Below are 20,643 nucleotides of genomic sequence, written 5' to 3' on the forward strand. Positions count from 1 at the left end.
CCCTATTTTTGTGATAAAATAGCGTCAGAAGCACGATTGTACTCCTCGTCAAAAAAGGGATCTACTCTGTGATCTGGCAATACCTACAACAAAATATACTAATAATAACAAAAAAAATTTGAGTTATTTTTTGAAAACAAAGCAGGCATGACAAAAAGCAAAAATCTTATAAGTAACTTTAGTATTCGAGAATATTACAAATGCAGCGGATACTTGGGGACTTACTAATTGAGTTCAAACTTGGACAAATCGATTCCCTCTATGCTAGAAGCCGAGAAGCACATCATATAGGATATAGATCTATTACCTTGCCATACATACATTAAGAACAAGAGATTTAAAAACTATATTGACCCATCATAGTAAATAATTCCAATTTTTTCTGCAGCTCACTTTTCACTTGCTGCTTCCAAGATATTTGCAAAAGCCTCCTTCATGCAAGAGCTGAGCAACTCAGAATCGATAAACCATTTTTCTGCTGCTGTTACCACTGTTAGTTTTCCCATGTAACTCATCACTGTGAAAAAAAGGCTCTGCAATTCAATCACAACAAATAAGGTCATCAGTAAATTAACTTGTTTATATTCTGGTTTACTTCGGCTGGGAATAATAAAAAAAAAAAGAAAGGATCTGTTTGAGAACTATGGTTTTTCTTATCTTTACCTGTGGAACACCATTTATGATGAAGTAGAAGCCATTAACTGGATTATCTGCGAGTGCCACCTTTTGCATTGGACCAATTATATTAGAAACCCCAAGGCTCGTATGTTTGATAGTCGAATGCACCAATCCATCCACTGCCTATGAGAAAAATGGATACAACTCTTATGGTACGATTTCTATTTCAATTCCATTAATGGGTGATGAATCAAGTATATTGAATTAATTACATCAAATAATGGAATTGCATTCCCAAACCTTTGAGCCGATGATATTCTTCAAGACATTCATTAGTTGAGCAGAGAAAGAGGCGGCAGCTGAATTCTTCTTCTGATCCATCTGTTTCTTTGCTTGGATGATGAAATCAAGGGGACCAATGTTTTCAGAATCTCTGAATAGAGGAATTGAGAAGCTTAAAAATCCAAACCGGTTGCCCCATTCATTAGTTTTTGACATAGATTCCACTTTTTGATATGCTTTGGTGTTTCTTATGTTCATAAGCACCAAAGCTGACACACGCTTGCGAGCAGAAACTGGTTCCAACCTTTGTATGTACAGTTGAATTGTGAAGGATATCAACCCAAGAATTACATCATTCACGGTCTATAAACAAAAGTTCTACAAATTAGAAGTTTAATTGATATTCTAAACTGCATTGGAGAAGAAAGCGTAAAATTTGATTTTTATGGTTGATCTTGGTGAGAATGGTGAGAAAACTTACACATGCAACCATGTTCTTAATTTGCCGTATTTCATCAAGGTCGAACATAACAGAAGAAACAGTCGTGGGCTCAGACTCCACTCCTGGTGTTGCAGACCTGATGGCTGTCTTATCATCTTCCATGAACGACGTGCTTAGCAACAATGTAGAAATAGAGTCTGAAACTGTGTTAAGGCACCTACACATGAGACTGGAGATTCTGGAGAAACAGTTGTTCCTTCTATGCATGAGTGTTGGTGACGAGGAAGATGGAAAAGTGATGGGAAGCGAAGCGTCATCCGTCCTTTTGACGGATGAAAATAATGCAGTCATTAGTGAATACCCATCTCCAAGTGCATGGTTCAGTCTAAACACAAGAGACACGGTGGCATTACTAGTGGGATACGTGATCATATGGGCTTCCCATGGTGGTTGTTTCTCACCAGAAAGCTTTTCTCTAGATATCTCAGACAAGTATTCGTGAAAATGCCTCTGAGAGTCTTCTAAGGATGACCCAGCAGGGGGTATGGTAGGGGGGACAATAATGTGGTCTTCGATCACGAGATCTACCTTCTTCCATCGTTGAACACCCTTTGGATCTGTGAAAATGATGCAAGAAAAGCGAGGACTAGCGGGAATCAACACATCTCTGAGCAGTTCAATGGTTTGAGATTTTGTGAAGGGTTTTTCGAATTCAAAAACGATGGTAATGGTTAAGGACAACTTAGGATTGTTGACAGACTCTGATAGTGGGCTTAAAGGGGGTAGTAACTCTTCTGCTTTTAGCACTTGGTTTAGCTGATTGGAAGCCATTGAGCAAATTCTGGGAGCTAGGAGTTTGATAGTTGTTCTTGTGCTCTAATGAAATTTTTTGGATTCTCATTTATAGGATTCTCATTTATTCCTAATTTCCAAAATATTTCATGAAAATGACTTTTGATAAAAATGAATTTTTGATTATGTAATAAAGGAAATATTAGGTAACCGAATTTCTATAGGTGAAGGGATTCTTCTTCATCCATCTTTCACTTTGATTTTATTTAAATGCTTTTAGAATAGAATGTAATCTCATGTTAAAACTGCTTTTGAGTTCTGAAATTGCCCATTAAACATTCAATATTTCAATATGTAAAAGTTAAGAAAATTACTCATAAAAAGGATGAAAGACATCTCTCTTGTTAGACTTCAATCTGGTGACAATAATGGTTACCAAATCAAAAAAAAAATATCTGATGACAATAGTTTCAAGAAAATTAAATATTTTGTAGTTTTCAAAACATCCCAACTAAATAGTCTCACTCTGTTGTCACCTTTACTGTTGAAAGGTAGTTTTCAAAACATCCCAACTAAGTAGTCTCACTGTGTGGTCACCTTTATTGTTGAAATGTAGTTTTCAAAACATCCACAGAAAGAAGAAGAAAAAATGAGAAAAAAAATAATCTTAAATATATCACCAAGTTAATGGTTTAGTTTCACCAACATGATATAGAATTTCATCATATACATTTCGGACAAGGAAACGGACCATTTATTTCTTTATTCGTAGGTCAGATTCAAGGTTGAAATTCAGTTAAAATAAAATTAAAAAAAAAAATTCTATCTTCCAAATCTAACATCAACCCTTAGATTTAACTTATAGACGTGTTTGCTCATTTATCAGGAAATGATGGTCCACTTCCTTACCAAACATGGACAAGATAAGATTTTATTATGATAAGAGAAAGCAACTAATTCATTCAAATGTCACATAAAACATAATTAGAGACAAAGCTATATTTCCTAAAAAGGCGGATAACTAAATGAATCATAATTTGTGGTTTTCCTGGAAACACAGTTTTTCATAGAGAATTCTATTTAATCATTAGAGCAAATTGTACTGGCACCCCAACATGGAGGCTTTAAAACACTGACACTCCACTTTATGTTTAAAAAACACAGATACCCTAGTTCATTAAACATGTTAGTCCATTCTATTAGAAAAATCTTTCATCCATTATTTATTTTCTGTAATTCCAAAAATACTCTTACCAAAATCTGGGGAGAAAAAAGGGCCAAATCTATTGTCTCTCCTCACTCGGCTCTCCACTGCTTCACCCTCCCTACTTTCGGCTCCGGCAGCGCCAGTGAACGCCACCACCACTAGGGGTGTCAATGGTTTGGGTTGGGCCGGTTTCAAGCCGGGCCTAACGGTTTCGGGCTGAAAAACACTCAGCCCAAACACGGCCCATTAAGAAAATAACGGTTTTGGGCCAGTGCGGTTTGGGTTCGGGTTGACTAACGGTTTGGGCTAACGGTTTAAAATTGGGTTTACTAACGGTTTGGGTTCGGGCTTACTAGCGGTATATTTTGAGTACTTTGTTGATGTGTGGAATTTATCAAGAGCATGTAAACACATATAAACATTAATTTCTCTCCAAGTCTATTGTGTTCGGTGTTCAAACCAAAAACTTTTTTCTACAAAGAAGTAAAAATTATAGAACTAATATATACAAATGAAAGTTGGCATCTTGATAAATTTTAGTGGATTGTCTCTGCTTATTCTACTCCCTCTTCTTAATACTTGTAAAAATTGATCAAAATAAAGCATTTAAAGATTTTCAAATGATAATACAATTGCTAAATATTCACTAAACCCATCTTTCAAATGGCAAAGGCTTTGACTGGCTTCTTGTTTGCATGTTCCAAAGCAAAACAATTAAGGAAAACAAATGAACACTTGGGGGTTTTCTTGTCTTTTACATTTAAATTTAATTTATTTCATTTCATTTATTTATAACGGGTTACGAGTTGGTTTGGGTTCGGGCTAGTTTCGGGCCAAACGGTTCGGGCTAGCGAGCCACACACGGGCTGGCCCGGCCCAGCCCAAACCATTGCGGGCTGAAGTTGTTCAGCCCAAACACAGCCCATTAAGCTTCGGTTCGGGCCGGTCCGAGCTATAACGGGCCGGTTCGGTCTGGTTTTAACGGTTCATATTAGGTTTTGACACCCTCCACCACCATTACCGCCTCATGGGTCGATCTGCTTGTTTTCATTTTGCAGATTATGCGTGGCAGTTACGCTTGCCAGAATCTGCTAATGCTAAGGATATACAAAGAGCAGCTGCTAAAGTTGCAGAAATGTTTAGACCTGTAGAAACTGAGGAAATCTATAGCAATGAAATGAACATCGAAGAGAAGAGAATGATGTTGCCTTCGCTTCACTAAACAATACAGTGGCTACGACTCCTACCTCAAGGTTTTCAAAAATTTTCATTGACACGGAAGAAGAAGAAGAAGAAGAAGAAGAAGCAAATTTGGTGTTTGGAATGGGACTTCAAGATATGGCGTTACACTCTCCTACTCATCTAGGTGGTGGGTTCCATGGGTTCCATTGGGAAGACGATAAAATTGATGCTGAAATGGCTTTATGGAGTCACTCCATTTGATCTTCTTTTCTTCCTTAATTTTTTCATTCTTTTATTCTTTGCAAAAAAAACAAGGGAGGAACAAAATCGGAAAGCGGTGATCGGGAGCGAGGTGTATGTGTAATTCAATATAAGCATACATGGCTTCCATTGCTCCGAAACACCGCCTTCACGCCGGATACATCATGATTATTGGTCAACCACCTGGGATTATATTGCACGAGCCATTCTTTGGTGGGTTGCAGAAAATAGAATCGGAACTGAGATTGGCCAACGAAGAATGGAAGGCCAGGACCATCTTGATGTTGTTGCGGAAGACTACGCATCAACCTTGCCTATCTCCTCCACCATCTTCACCACCGAGCTTGATCACCTTTGACTCATAACATTTGACACTAAGACATCGGCGACAAGAGAGGGAATGAGAGAGAGAGAGAGAGAGAGAGAGAGAGAGAGAGAGAGAGAGAGAGAGAGAGAGAGAGAGAGAGAGAGAGAGAGAGAGAGAGATTTAATCGGTGGCACTGCAAGCTTGTTGGGTCAAACCAAATTCAAGTGAGATAAAAATCTCACTTGAAATTCCTTTTGAATTTAGAATGTGAAGTTTCAACATTCCCGGTTGATTGAGCTTCCAGGTTGAAGAGTATTTCCCAGTCGTTTGATATGTGGCCGTTACTGGTGCATACTAGGGTAATGAATCCATTGTTTTTAGTATTTGAAACTCTTTAGGCTCTAAAGTCTTATAGTCCGGAGGCGGTAATGGTAGTGGTGGTGGCATTGCTGGTTCTGCCAGAGCTGAAGGTGGAGAGGGTGAAGCAGCAGAGAGCCAAGTGACGAGAGAGAATAGATTTGGCCATTTTTTCTTCATATTTTGACAAAGACATTTTTGGAATTAAAAAAAAAAATAATGGGTTAATGTTTTTACTAATAGAATAGACTAACATGTTTAATGAATTGGGGTGTGTGTGTTTTTTAAACATAAAGTGGGGTGTTAGTGCTTTAAAGCCTCCATTTTGGGGTGCCAATGCAATTTGCTCTAATCATTATGTTAGAAAGTCTGGTGTAGACATTATAAATGAATAATGTGGAAGACCTAAGGCAGAAGAAAATTGGTGCTGACAGACCATCAAAGATAATTGTGTATTATTGCCAATACTTTGTGGATTATTTGGAAGAATTTCAATAACAAATCTCATGGAGGCAAGTCTTTATCAGCTCAACAGATTGTGCATTTAGCTCTTCAGAATTTTTTAGAATATGTCAGCAGCAATTCAATTATTAAGAAGAAGCCTGAAAATGCTAAATCCTTGAGAGAAGTTAAATGGAAAATTCCTTGGGCACCTGGATCAAAGTGAATGTGGATAATTCATCGATATCAATCGATGGTAACAGGTTAGCAGGATGTGGAGGTGTGGGGAGGAATCATCAAGCAAAGATGTTGTTCTACTTCCACTCAGCTTTTGGTTCTATCGATTCTATCCTGGTTCAAGCCTATGCAGTTAATAACTTAAGTTAGTCTCAGATTATCCTTGAAGGAAATAATGTTTAAGTATCATACAGATGATTAAATGCAAATGCTAAATATCCCTTACCATAGGAGCTAAATCCAGAGGGATAAACTCGTCTGTGGACAGTGGACTTGCCTCTTTGGATCATTTCTAACCCACCATGGGTACCAACACGCCAAGAACCAAGCATTAAAATTACTCCAATGCCTCCCACTTAAGCCATTAGAATGATAGAATGAGTTTTCTTATTCAAAGAGGAAATTGGAAAACAAAGATGCTATGCTTCCCTCTCATCACTTCTACACAACAACAAAAAATGCCCAAGGCCCCAAATAGCTCTTTGACGGCTGTTTCCAATTAACCCACAAATGCAAGTGATAAGATGCAAGAAAATACAATTTTGCTGGCGTACTACTGCTAATGTGGTGGTGCCTGTGGTGCCTATCATTGGATGGATACTACTTGAGTTCTATTAAATCCTAGCCACTTAAAACATGGTTTGATTCGTCTATACACATGATGTTTTGAGTGACTGAGATTTGACGGAAGACCTAGCTATGCATGTATTTGAAAAATTCATGTATCTAGAATATCTTAAAAAAAGAAAGTACCTTAGGATTAGTTTTCAAATTGTAGAAATAATATTTCACAATCCCATATATATACTACTTCAGCAAGATATATATATAGATTCTTTTTCTTTTTCTTTTTTAATCATTATCCAACTAGTCACTATGATTGGGGGCCTGCGGGGAGCGGGAAAAGTGTGGAGGTTCGAATCCCTGAACTTTTTAGACTTATTGCCTAGGCTGCCACAAATTTAGATCTTCTCCACTCAAGCGTATTCTTTCGAAATGGATCTGACACAAATCTGCCTGTGGTACACAGCTAAGCCCATATGTGAAGGTGTGAGGATGATGAATAGACGGGCACTTAGGTGGACACGATACTGCCATCACTTGTGCTAGTAGCACATCAACAAGATACAAATTCTAGTAAGCTGCCACTCATGCGTTAAGAACAACAGTTTCAGAAACTACATTGACCCTTCATAGTAAATAATTCCAAATTCCATCAACTTGATTCTAGTAGCTGCTCACTTTTCACTTGCTGCTTCCAAAATATTTGCGAAAGCCTCCTTCATGCAAGAGATGAGCAACTCAGAATCGACAAACCAAAGTACGGCAATATATTTATCAAATAATGGAATTGCATTCCCAAACCTTTGAGTCGATTATATTGTTCAGCACATTCATTAGCTGAGGAGAGAAAGAGATGGCATCTGAATTCTTCTTCTAATTAATCTATCCGTTTCTTTGCTTGGATGATGAAATCAAGGGGACCCATGTTTTCAGAATCTCTGAATTGAGGAACTGAGAAGCTTAAAAGGCGGAACCCGTTGCCCCATTCATTAGCTTTTGACATAGCTTCCACTTTTTTTATTTGCTTTGGTGCTTCTCATGTTCATAAGCACCAAAGCAGACACGCGCTTGCGAGCAGAAACTGGTTCTGACCTTTGCATGTATAGTTGAATTGTGAAGGACATCAACCCAATAATTACATCATTCACAGTCATAAAAAATAAAAAATAAAAAGCTTTAAAAGTTAAAGACTTCTAAACGAAATTCCGTATGAAACTGTGATACTGGGTGAGAAAACTTACACATGCAACTGTGTTCTTAACATGCCGTATTTCATTAAGGTCGAATATAACGGATGAAATAGTCTTGGGCTTAAACTCCACCCCAGGTGTTGCAGACCGGATGGCCGTCTTATCATCTTCCATGAACGACGTGCATAGCAACACTCTGGAAATAAGAGTCTGAAACTGTGTTAAGCACCTACACATGAGACTGGAGATTCTGGAGAAATAGTTGTTCCTTCCATGTATGAGTGTTGGTGACGAGGAAGATGGAAAAGTGATGGGAAGCGAAGCGTCATCCGTCCTTTTGAAGGATGAAAATAATGCAGTCATTAGCGAATACCCATCTCCAAGTGCAGGGTTCAGTCTGAACACAAGAGACACGGTGGCATTACTAGTGGGATGCATGATCATATGGACTTCCCATCTTGGCTGTCACTCACCAGGAAGCTTTTCTCTAGATATCTCAGACAAGTGTTTGTGAAAATGCCTGTCAGAGTCTTGTAACCATGAGTCCATGACCCAGTATGGGGGAGTAACACTGGGATCGACAATACGTGGTCTTCGATCACAAGATCTTCCTTCTTCCCATCGTTGAACACCTTTTGGATCATTGACAATGATGCAAGAGATCGAAGCGAGGATTAGTGGGATTAATCCACACATCTATTAGTAGTTCAATGATTTTTTATTGAGCAAATTGTACTGGCACCCCAAAATGGAGGTTTTAAAACACTGACACCCCACTTTATGTTTAAAAAACACAAACACCCCAATTAAATAAACATACTAGTCCATTCTGTTAATAAAACTGTTAACCCACTGTTAATTTTTTTTTAATTTCAAAAATACCCTTACTAAAATCTGAAGGAAAAAAAAATATATCCATAACCTTAGTGGCGCCGTAGGCGGAAGAAGCGATTGTTTCCACTGCAACTACTTGCGAATCCGGTGATCTTGTGAATCTTTTCATGAACAGATTCGACAGAATCATCGCTGCTAGCATGTTTAACGATGGTATTACCACCATAAAAGCAGCGCATGAAGAACTGTAGCTTGTAAACAGAGCTTCCGGCCACCTAAATCGTTGGAACGATTGCGAAAAACTGATGAGGGGAGAGACGAGAAATTCCAGGAAGTCCTTCCAGACGCGCAGTACTTCAGGCCTGCACTGTTTCTTCCGGTCTGATAGTCGCACTAGGTTTTGGAATTAAGCAGCTAAGTTCGATTTTCGTTCCCACCTTCATGTTTTTCTTCATTCTGGACTCTTTGAGCATTTACTATAAATGTGGAGTTTCTGCTGCTTGATTTGTGAACCTTTTTGGTTTTATCATGAAATATGACTCATTTTTGTAACACTCGCCTTTAATTTTAGACCCTTTGTAGTTACCGGTTAAAATCTTCAACCCATCTGCAACTTCTCTGTTATTTAACTTCTTCCCCCTGATTGTGATTTGCAGACTTCTCATGTCGCTATGATGGCAGGATTGCCGCTTCTCGACTGTTCTAAAGAAGTATTAAGACAAGCAGGTTGTGCCCACCAAAGGAATTATCGTGGAGTTGTCTTTTAAGGAGGAGTGGAAGAGGAAATTAGCGATGGCATCTCCTAGGTGACCCCGGAAGACCTCGAGCAGCGATGGCGAAGGAACTTCTGAGGTTTTGAGTGAACTGCAAGGGAGGTTTGAGGAAGTGGATATGCCGCTGCTGATTGTTCACGGAGGATAAGGCGAGATCGTCGACTGGCTCCGACATGTAGCATCAGATCGTTGGTGAGCTTCAGGAGAATGTTGATTTGGTCTTTGGCGAGATCGTCGACTCGCTCTGCAGAAGGGCCGGCGAACCACCGTTGGCTGCTTTGCCTCTATCACCACGGGCACCTAGTTACGGCCACGTTTAATCTTTCTTGAAAGGGTTCATCTTGAAGTGTTAAATAAAAAAGTCCAATTTTGAAGTCCTTGAATGTCAAATAGAAAATTTTCTAAGGGTATAATAGTCTTTAAAATTGCATAGCTAACCATTCTAACATAATAGGACTTGTATATTTTTCAAACATAAAGTGGGGTGCCAGTGTTTTTAAATCTACATTTTGGGGTGCCAGTGCAATTTGCTCTTTTTTATTTGGTGAAGGTTGGTAATGGAATGTTATGTCGTTTAGGTGATATTGAGAGATATAATCGTCTCATATTATATTGGTGTCGTAGTAATAATGTAATAAAGAGACAAATGGACATATATGGTATCGGTTGAATCCGAATACTTATCGACTAATATCGTATCGGAGAATACTGTAGGGCTTGCTCCGCAAGAAACAGAGGAGCTCAAAAGAATCGAAATGTTTACATCTGAAACTGCCATTACCATGACTCCATGAGTAGTTCAAATTAGAATTGCAGAGATCGAAGAACAAACGCCGGTTCTGAGAGGAAGTCTCATGGAGGAAAACAAGCAGTCACCAATTCAGAAAGAATTAGAATCGGATTCAGCTTCAGAAACAGGACCGGCACCAGAATCTGCTAAAGGGGGTTGGGGAGGTTGGGGAATTTCTCCATTTTCTGTTTTGTCAGATCTCCAGAAAGCAGCTGCAATTGCAGCCGAGGAGATATCTCGAAATGTATTCCATTCTAGACTTTCTCTTTATGAGTCAAGTTGCATTTACGAGTTCGATTATCACTTTTCTATGATTTCCAGTTATTGATGATAACATTGAAACAATGCTAATTCGAAACTTCCCCATCTTTTTTGCGCTTTGTTTATATCCCTGGGAAATACTTGCATTCTGGATCTGTTGTTTTGTTAAGTTATTACCAAGCTGTTATACTCTGTTTGAGCTGAATTTATTTTTGACACTTCTCTCTTCTATATGTAGAAATATGTGTGGAAGTTTCATTCTGAAGTAATGTTGCTTGATTCTTTCCCCGTCTCCTGTTCTTTATACGGATTACATCTTTTAAAATCTACTTCATAATCCTTTCTGGATGGGAAGATCTGAGGATTTTAATGGTGATGTATCCTTGGTGGATTTTGATTTTCAAGGCGAGAGCCCATTGAGGGCTTTTCAACATTGAGTAATTTGAGGAGTGGACTCGCTGAATTTGTGAAACCTGAAATAATTGTTAGCCAATTCATGTGGCTTTGGTTCCATATCGATGATCTCTTCTTGGTGGTAAGGCTTTTCTGTGCTTGTGTTGCGATCCTAGTTCATATCAAACAGTTGTTTACGCAAGCCTATGGGATAATCATAACTCAATGCGCATTAATATAAAGTAATAATACTCAGAGGAGGTACATAATTTAGTTGACAATTGAGTGAAATGGGTCCTGGCAAGTTTGTTTGTTTCCACAGTGTTTGTAGTTCCAAACAAAAATCCATCCCAATTACATTTTACTTGCAGAGTTCCAAAACAGAAAAGAAAAAAGAAGCCTGCTTCAAAATCAGCAGAAGAATTGTCAATAAAATCTGAATATATTCTAAAAATGCAAAATAAAAGATATTTTCGCTTGTGAATTTTCTGTATATCATAAATTTCAATCTCTTAGTCAATTAAATGTGGTGGTAAATTCAAAATATTTGTATACTCAAGTGATGTCAACCTAATTTTGTGGACTTAGGCTGCTGAAGTTGCTAAGAATGCTGCAAAGGTAGTTTCAGATATTCAGAATATAGAACCTGACGTAGAATCTGAAAAGGAAAGGGAATCAGAGGAATCAGCTAGTGAAGGGGAACATGAAGAAGACAATGACAAACTGCCAAAGTCTGCCCTGGATAAATTGGAGAATGCCAGTGAGGAATCTTTTCTAGGCCATGTAAGTAAAAAAACTTCTAAGTTTCTATTGTAATTTAGGTCTTGTATCAAGTATGGCCTCAAATAGAGTTGATTGGAGAGCAAATGTACATGTAGCCAACACCATATAGTTGTGATAAGTTTGGGTTGTTGTTGTGCTCTTGATACATGATCCTACTGCTTGTATATGTCACTGTCTTTCACATAAGTAATCATGTAGCCTAATGCAGCTTTTTTTTGTCGCTGCTTTATTTCTTATATGTTACCATATCACTGCTCTCTCTAGGGACTTACAATTTAATAAACTGTATAGATTACATATTGCAGATATAAGCCATAGCACACCTACTCCTCTGCTGCTTTTTGTGTCTGCTTGTTGTTTTTCACATCAATTACTTTAGCATTTGTTTATCGTTTAAGTCTGAATTTTATCTTTCTCCCATTCCTCTGGGTTTCAGGGTCTTAAAGCTTTCGACAAATCTGTGGAAAATCTTTCTTCAGGAGCTTGGCAAGCATTTGGCAGTGCTTGGAAAGGGGGTTCTGACTTGGTCCAAAAGTAAGTATGCAATCTTAAACTTATGTCACTTAGTAAGGGGGTTTTGACTCTGGGGCTTTTTCATTGTTCTAATAACTGATAAGAAAAGTTGTGCTATAGAACAAAAAAAATTGGAAGACTTTGTGGTTGAGATTACATTTATTATTTGGGCTATAATTGGGCTTTAAAGACAATTAAAACTCATATGCCTAGGGGCACAAGCTGTGCTAGTTTCCTTTTAAGCCTTTTTGTGTGTTATATACTCTCTTTGTGTGGTTTAGAGAACAAGTTTTGCATCCATGCTCCTTAACATTATATATCTAAGTCAATGCAATGAATTTATCAACAATGCAAATATTAATATGCTGAAAATATTTCATTAAAATACTTTACATAAATATTTCAACAACGTAAATATTTCTCTCATAGAGTGTCTCTGGGAACTGGAATTCAAGAGGTGGGAGTATTATGCCTTCGTTAGATGCAAAGCATGGATCGAGGTTTCATATGTTTCACTTTTGTACATTCTTTGCGTGCAGTCATTTACAGTCAAGTTTACATAGTTTCTTATGTGTTTTTCCTGTGAATTGATGCATTTGAAGCTTGAGTGTGTTTATTTATTTGCAACCAACTTCTTGTAAGGGCTGCTTTTGGACTTCATATCTTGCATTGTACTGAACTCTTAACAGTAAAGTCTTCCTCAATTGTGGAAAACATTTTCTGCTGGTGGTTCTACTAATTGATTATGTGTGTGCTTTTTAGGCTTGAGCAGTCTGCTGTAACATCAGCTCCGTCTCTAATAGAGGTTTGCACTCTGGCTGCCATATTGCTTCTTAGGAGTTTCGCACATTTTTAGCCCATTTTTTATTATTTGTTACAGACAGGAAAAGCTTTTACATCTATAGGAATAGAAGTGCTTGAACGTGTGGGTAAGGAGACCATGGATCTACTGATTACTGAAACCGGTTTGGAAGTTGATAAGGATTCCTACAAAGCTGAGCAATCAACTGATGATGAGCAACTTTCTGAGGAAGTAGCATTCGACCGATGCTTTTATATTTATGGAGGTCCAGAACAGCTGGAGGTAAATTTCTTTTGCTTTTGAGGATGCCCCTCCCAGTATGATTCAATGTGTGATTATGGGTTTATAACATCCTATGGGAATTGAAACTTTTGGTGGATATCAGGAACTGGAGGCATTGTCCAACCATTATGCTTTGTTATTTAACCGGAGAAAAGCAAAATTATCATCAGAAGAAAAGTCCCTCTATGATGGGAAGCTTAGACAAGTTCAGCAAATTTTAAGTTTGAGTACTGAAATTGATGGAGAGGGCCTTGATCCAGATAAAGGAAAGAAAATTGAGATAACTGAAGAGGGAATTGCTGGTGAGATGGAAATTTTACGTGATTCAAGTGTCAGCAAGGCTGCTAATATGGCTGCCGGGTAACAAAACCTGCATACTGTCGCTGTTTATAATTGTTGTCCATGTCTTTATATCTTCTAATTTGTATGCTTCCTTTTACTGGATCATCATGATTCTGTGTTTTGGTTCATTGGATGCCCACAACGCTGCTACTAGCCATCCACGTTCTGGTGTGTGTGGCTATGGTTCAAAGGGTTTTTTTTATTATTATTATTTTTATGCTCCCGTTCAGTTAATACAATAACTGGTCCTAAGTAATTTGGTTTCACTTTGATCTTCTTTTTCAGATCCATATCTGCTCTAATGATGATAGTCATTCTGTGAGACTACAATGAATTATCTATTTGACTTGCTATAGGTCATGAGGTTTAAAAGAAAATAGTAGACCAGTGAGAAGGTAGTTCCTTTCATGGCAATGCCAAAATAGTGGACTAGCTATAGTCATTTTTTTTCAAATTAGGCAATCCAGGAACTTCTCCTTGGGTAGCATGTTCCCATGAACAAGTAAATTCAACTATAAATAAGCTAATCTGAGTGGCAAAGGCTTTAGTTATGGTGGTTAGTATTTGATATTGATGCAAGTTTCTCATCTATGGCACAGGACCCATATATTTGCTCGCCTTGTTGCTCCATGTGGCTCTACCATGTGTATCACAGTTTCATGTGTCTGGGCCGAAAGAAGTAGGCTTCATGCCTAGATGATTAATCAGATGATTTTTTAAACCATAGTTATCATTGCACTATGCATTACAGATGCTTCTCCTAGTTGTGACCAGTGGTGTTGGCTTCTTCCAGTCACTGTTGCTTTAATTCTGTTATTTAATGTAAATCGTGCACTTAGTGTAATTATGTAGTGTATATATTACTGTAACTTATAAATTATGCAATTTATGACTACAACCATTCATGCCATGACTATATGAGCCGTAATTCTATTGTTATGTATATAATTATGCTATTTTGCAATTATGTAACTCAATTCCCAACACCTTGTGGCTGCTTATAGCTTAAGTGCTCCGGGAGGCCTTCAAACGCCTTGGTTGCCTTGGCACTGTGACAACTATACTTATTACATGAGACCTAAATTTTTTCAAATTAAGATTTTCCTCCAGAATAAATAAATAAATTAAGATTTCCAGAACAATTCAGGTTATCGGTGCTCATACTCTTTACCACTGACTTTTTCAGGTTTGCAAATTCTCTAGTAGGCCTTGCTGCAAATGAGATTATCCAAAAAACTACTGGCAGACTAGAAACCCTTCACTCAGAGGGGGTCCATGTATGGAGATACTTGAGAAAATGCTTGTAGTTGAGTTCCTGTTGTGTGTGTATATATATATATATATATATACTTGCTTTGTAGTCTGTGGTACTTAATGTTATGATTGTTACACAGAGACTCTCAGAACTATGCTGCTTAGCTGTATCTCGACTTCTGATGCTTGGAAAATCAGTCATTGCCACTACAAACAAAGTGCAAAGTGAGGATGCCGATCCAGAAACGCTGAAAATCAACTGGCCTGAATATTCTCTTTCAAGAGCAAAGATTATCAGACTTCATGCACAATCAATGAGTAGAGATGTAGAAACAGTTTCTGAGAGTTTTATAACAGGTTCTTTAGCATCCGATCCTTGATTGTTTCATTTCCTTAATGATGTGGGTTTGTCGCTGGTAATAGGAAGTTGTTGGCTAGAACTTTGCAACACTGGTGGCTGGTGGAACCACAAATGTGATGCCAAGGGGACTGCCTTCTGTTGTAAGGCTTTGTTTGTTCTCCTTTGATTCTAAGGTTCTCTTAGTATTACCATGACAAAAATATGTATCTTAATGCTAATGCAAGTTATATTGCTCCTCCCTGCCCCCTGCACGGGTAGCTTCTTTCCTTTTTGTCTCTTTTAGTAGTAGACAAAATATTGTGGCAATTGTGGCCATGTGACCTCTAGTTGGAGCGTGGACCCCAATGCAACTATAAGGTTGCTCCATCATGACAAAGTGGTTGCAAGTTTAAGTCAGACAACAGCCTCTACGTGAAGCAGTAGTATGCTGTGAAAACCATAACCCTACCAAAAACCTGCAATTGCAGGAGCCTCATGCATTAGGTAAGCCTGTTTTTGTCACCTCTCACTGGTAGGTCTATCTATGTCAATGGTTGTTTTACTCAGGCAGTAGGTCCTTAATCTGCATTTCCAGGTCACTTTCTGCGACTGCTTCCATTTGTTATTTCATGTGATGGAGTTGCTCATAATCCTATTTAGGCTCTCAACACTCCCATGGTGTTTTTCCATTTCAGAAACCAAGAGAAAAAGTTCATTCGGTTCTCTAGAACACCCCTGTTCGATCATCACACATTGTTGTTCTCACTTGTCATAATTGTTTCACTTTTCTACTGAATCTAACTTACAGGGCAATGCTGGAAACACAGTTTGAAGTTGTGGGTGATAAGTATGCTAATATAACCTTCTTAAGATGTGGGTTTTCCCAAGCAAGATTCTCATTTTGAGACATTGGGAATATGACACTTTCCCCTTTTTCGGGGTTGCTAACATTCACAATGGTTTGTGAACTTGTGGACCTGTTAAGTTTTAAGTGACAAGCAATCAATCGGCATTTGTGTGAGTCCATGGTATAATAGGCTTTCATGCATTGTATTATTAAGTTTCAGTGCTAACTGAACATTTTGTGGATTAAAGTGTGTCCAAGTTGTAGAGAATTACAAAATTTGCCACTATCCTCCATAGTGCACATTTGAGGTTCATAGTATTCTTGTGATTTTATTTCTTGGAAGCAAGATTCAGCCCATGTAATATACTTGTATTGGACAAAATAGTACGAGTGAGATGGTAACCACTTACCAGACCCTACATAACACGGACACTTGCATATCCATTTCTTGTTACATAGCAACTGATTTACTCCATACAGTTAAAATCGAAAAGTAACATGTCTCCCTTTTCTTTTACCATTTCTGTTTGATGTTTCATTAAGCAGTGTAATCTTGGTCCATCATGCAGGGATCTCTGATGTTACCGAAGCCTATTTGGCAGCAGTAAAGGGCGTCAGTGCAGATGTCAAGGAGAGCTCTCAACAAAAGAGCATCCAAGGAAAAGCCAATGCAATCTCTGATCATTTGCAAGGTGACCTAACCACTGCCTTAGACAAAATCCAGGATGGGCTCCAATACTTATCATTTGTAGTTCTTTCCACCTCAATGCTCACTTCATGAACGATAGTGATCTTCCTCCATGGTTCAATTTCAAGAGTTTTGTTTTGTAAGCTATGTAAATGTGCCCCTTTAGTCAATTAATTGAGCCAAGGGGTGCAAGTGGATTAGCCTCCATTTTGCTGCATAGGGTATTGCTGGTAGGTTCCAAACATGCCCAGCCAAAAATTAGAAACTTCAATTGAAAATTTTCTTATCACCAACTCATCATGTAGCAAAGCGGTTGTGGTTCATGCTGCTAATGTGAAAGGAGAGAAGAACGGTTGAAAGGCAGAGATTTCTAGATTGTGGGTAGCAGTGGAAATTTGAGATTTGAAGATTAGATCTGTAGACTGTAGGTGTGACTTTGCTTGACTTCTTTCTCTCAACAAATTTCTGGGTCGTTTCATTGTGCATCTTGTTTTATTCTTTTGTATATGAATTTTCTGATTGATTGTACATGAAAAGAAAGACAAGTTGTGGGGAAATGTCTAAAATCCTTTATAAAGTATCTACAGAACTATCATTGGACTTGGAATTTCGTCTAATCACAATTATGGACAAAACAAGGAGTGAAACAACCTAACAACCATCATATCTTTCTATTAGAAGGGGGAACTAAAAACGAATAAGTCAAATAACAATCATTGTTTTCATTGTAACTTTGAATATGAAAAATAGTAATTCAGTTTTCACTAGAATTATGACCTCGAGGTTAAAAGGGTTTCTGCCTTGATTTGGGTGAAATATGAACATATGCATTGTTCCTCTTTTTGTTCTAGCCTTATTCTCATAATTTCAAAATTTTCTTACTGAGACCTTCGGTTCTAGAAAACTATAGACGTGTTGTTCTTGCGTGATTGTGATTTGTGAAGGTAGTGGTGGCCTTTGTTGGTTGTGGAGACGTGGAAACTGGGCGAGAATATTGGGTTGAGCTAAGTTTCAAACTTGTCAGATGTAGATGTAGCAAGAAATTGCCCAGTTTTTCAAACTTGTCAGATGAGAAAACAGGTGAAGATTCTCCCAGAGGAAGAGGAACCATCGAAGAAGATGAGAGGAAGACTATACAGGGTTCTTCCTACAGAGCGGTCTAGGAAGATTGATGAGAGAGGCTAGAGAGCAATCTGAGTGCGAAATGGTCAGTCATTTCATTGTGGGAATAATTGCTAATAAGAGAACAGAGACGAACTAGAACTAAAACTAAAAGATGAGAAAATAGAATCATGGAAATTAATGGGAAACCCAGTTTTGGGGTTCAATTTCTCCTCCGGAGAACTACTCCAATTAGAAGTCAGAACTCAAGATGAACAACAAAGGTGAACCCACCAGCAGCAGCAGCAACCGTAGCAGTAGCAGGAGAATAAACCAACAGGCAACAGCACACACAGTGGTTCTTTGCTTGTAAATTAGGGTGACAGTAGTGTGTCTGTCTCACAGTGAGTCAGGCTCTGTGGTTGTGCGTGCGTGAGAGACAAGGAAGAAAAAGAGCGAATCAAACCAAATTTCTTCGAAGCAATAGCAATGGATGAGTTGCAGACATTGCGGGCACCGAGAAATCCGGCAGAAACAGCGTACGATTATGGAGAGAGAGAGAGAAGGGGGAATCTGATGCGGTTGTCCACACCCAATTATTTCTCCCCACGCTGCCCGACACTTCATCATGATGTCCCCTCTCTCCTCTCTCTCTCCTTCTCTTCATCTCTTCCTCTCCTCTTCTACTGTAGCTACACTCTTTCTTTCTTTCTTTCTTTCTCTCTCTCTCTCTCTGTGAAAAACAAAAACCCCACTTGACCACCTGGTCCCAGTGGCCAACAACCTTTGGACTAGGGAGTAGCCGAGTAGGAACTTTGACGGTTAGCCATGGACCCATCACCCATGTAACTTGAGCTGCTGGCTTTAACTCGGCTACTTCAAATCAAGCTGACCAGGGCGGTGCCAGATTTAACATCCGGAGTGTAGTGGTTTTCAATAATCATTACCATTTTTTGCAATTAATATTTATAAAAATATATTAAATATAATTTTTCATATCAAGTAATTTTTTTTATTCATTGTTTTTAGAGTAAATTGCATTAACACCTTCCAGTTATATCCAATGTTTTCATGAAATTTATATGCACCTTAACACCTTCAAATGGAGGCTTTAAAGCATTGACACCCCACTTTTTGTTTAAAAAACACATACACCCAATTCATTAAACATGGTAGTCCATTCTGTTATTGAAACCATTAGTCTATTGTTTATTTTTCTTAAATTTTAAAAATGCCCTTACCAAAAACTGAAAAAGAAAATGGACCAAATTTATTCTCTCTCCTCACTCGACTCTGCGGGTTCACCTCTCCACCTTCAGCTCCGGCTCGCACGCATGCGCCACCACACCATTATTGTCTCGGGTTTGGAGAGTTCACGGTTCTCTCATGTCCTTTCTCTTTTAGTAGTTTTGTGCTTCCACAACCACTCATTCCTCCCATTTTCACTGTAAGCTTGTAAAGTCTCTTCTTTGAGTCTTTTCTTGCCCTTCTCCAGCTTCACTCCCCCCTCTGGTGTTTCTCTGTTCTCGCTTTACTTTGTTCTTAGTTTTTCCTCTGCGTTGATTTCCTCAATGCGATTCGGCGGTTCTCCACTTCCACGCACATTCCATCTGAGAGAGCTTCAATGAAGCTCTTAGAGATCCATCTCATGGCTATCTTGTGTTGCTTAACATGCAATGCTTGTTTTCGTATCCGCGCCTTTGAGCTGCTTGGTTCCACTCGTCTGCACTTCTTTTCTCGCTTTCGCCAAGAGGATCGGACCCTTGCTGTTATTCATAGCATGTTTGATGTTTTGCCGAATGATGTTCGGTTGGGGGCGTTTCGGGTTTCTTCTTTTCTTGAGAAAGCTGTAGTGGTTTGATCCATAAGTATTTGAGCGCACTTTTACGGTGAGGCACGCGGGTTGGTGTCGTGGTGAGTTGAGGTGTCGGTGGTTCGGCCTTCATGCCCAATTCAACACGCCGTGCTAATGTTCGGGATATTTAAACACACACCACACGTCGGGGTTACCGTCGAGGGCGGAGGGTACACGCCGGATCCGAAACTCCATGAGCCGCCGTTTGAAACTCGGTGGGCCGCCAGATTGAACTTTGCCCTAAGGGGCAACTTTGCCCCGGTCCGTCCCCGTTTTCGGCGCCGGTTTCTTCTCCTCTTTGCTGTTTTCTCTCTTTGAATCCACACTGATCTGGCGCAAACTCACCTTGGGCTGATCCACCGCCGGACATTTCCGAGTTACCACGCCGGAAGGCGGAGGTCCGCCGGGGGGTCCGCCGATCGGTGGTAGGGCCCGCGGTTGGTGAGGGGGCTAAATTTGGTCCATTTTTCTTTCGCGGTAAGGGCATTTTTGGAATTTTAATAAAATAAACAGTGGACTAATGGTTTCAATAACAGAAAGGACTACCATGTTTAATGAATTGGGTGTCTGTGTTTTTTAAACAAAATGTGGGGTGTCAATGCTTTAAAGCCTCCATTTTGGGGTGCCTATGCAATTTGCTCTATTTTTTAAAAATATTTCTATAATAAATCGTGTTAAAAAAGTTTTAAGTGACAAATTAAACAAATATATCCAATGAAAAATCTAATTTTGAGGTTTCTATGCTTTTTAAACATAAAGCTGAGTGTCAGTGCTTTTAAGATCTCTATTTTGATATGTCAGTACAATTTGCTCTTGTTTTTATCGTTAAAATAATTTTCTCAAGTAGAGGAGCAAAAGAACAATTACTAATATTTCACACATATAAAAAGAGATTCAAGACGATT

The 20,643-nt window shown here is 38.8% G+C and overlaps 2 protein-coding genes and 1 pseudogene across 3 annotated transcripts; 1 reads left to right on the forward strand and 2 right to left on the reverse strand.

Annotated features, from left to right (window-relative positions):
• Window positions 1-208: 208 nt before the first annotated feature.
• On the reverse strand, window positions 209-2,197 carry LOC149017894 (wax ester synthase/diacylglycerol acyltransferase 4-like). Its single transcript, XM_089154298.1, has 4 exons — window positions 1,382-2,197; window positions 919-1,263; window positions 664-801; window positions 209-533 (listed from the first exon to the last, which is right to left on the reverse strand). Exons 1-4 carry the CDS (start codon window positions 2,171-2,173, stop codon window positions 390-392), a joined length of 1,419 nt encoding a protein of 472 aa, XP_089010424.1. The 5' UTR covers window positions 2,174-2,197; the 3' UTR covers window positions 209-389.
• Window positions 2,198-7,679: 5,482 nt separating this feature from the next.
• Window positions 7,680-8,576, reverse strand: LOC149017895 (wax ester synthase/diacylglycerol acyltransferase 2-like; annotated as a pseudogene).
• A 1,618-nt stretch (window positions 8,577-10,194) lies between these two features.
• LOC149017896 (uncharacterized) lies at window positions 10,195-17,737 on the forward strand. 2 transcript variants are annotated; one of them, XR_016172870.1, is made up of 9 exons: window positions 10,195-10,521; window positions 11,520-11,714; window positions 12,151-12,248; window positions 12,990-13,032; window positions 13,108-13,311; window positions 13,415-13,671; window positions 14,840-14,930; window positions 15,048-15,408; window positions 16,664-16,717. XR_016172870.1 is itself a non-coding variant. In XM_089152222.1 (9 exons), the coding sequence occupies exons 1-9, from the start codon at window positions 10,342-10,344 to the stop codon at window positions 16,873-16,875; spliced, it is 1,497 nt and encodes a 498-aa protein (XP_089008348.1). In that variant the 5' UTR covers window positions 10,195-10,341; the 3' UTR covers window positions 16,876-17,737. The 2 variants fall into 2 exon arrangements, 1 of the variants encoding a protein (XP_089008348.1); XM_089152222.1 differs by having other exon boundaries at window positions 15,048-15,264; window positions 16,664-17,737.
• Window positions 17,738-20,643: the final 2,906 nt, after the last annotated feature.

This window comes from Hakea prostrata, chromosome 4 (assembly GCF_041222555.1).
Source record: "Hakea prostrata isolate BN-2017 chromosome 4, UWA_Hpros_2, whole genome shotgun sequence".
Lineage (NCBI taxonomy): Eukaryota > Viridiplantae > Streptophyta > Magnoliopsida > Proteales > Proteaceae > Hakea > Hakea prostrata.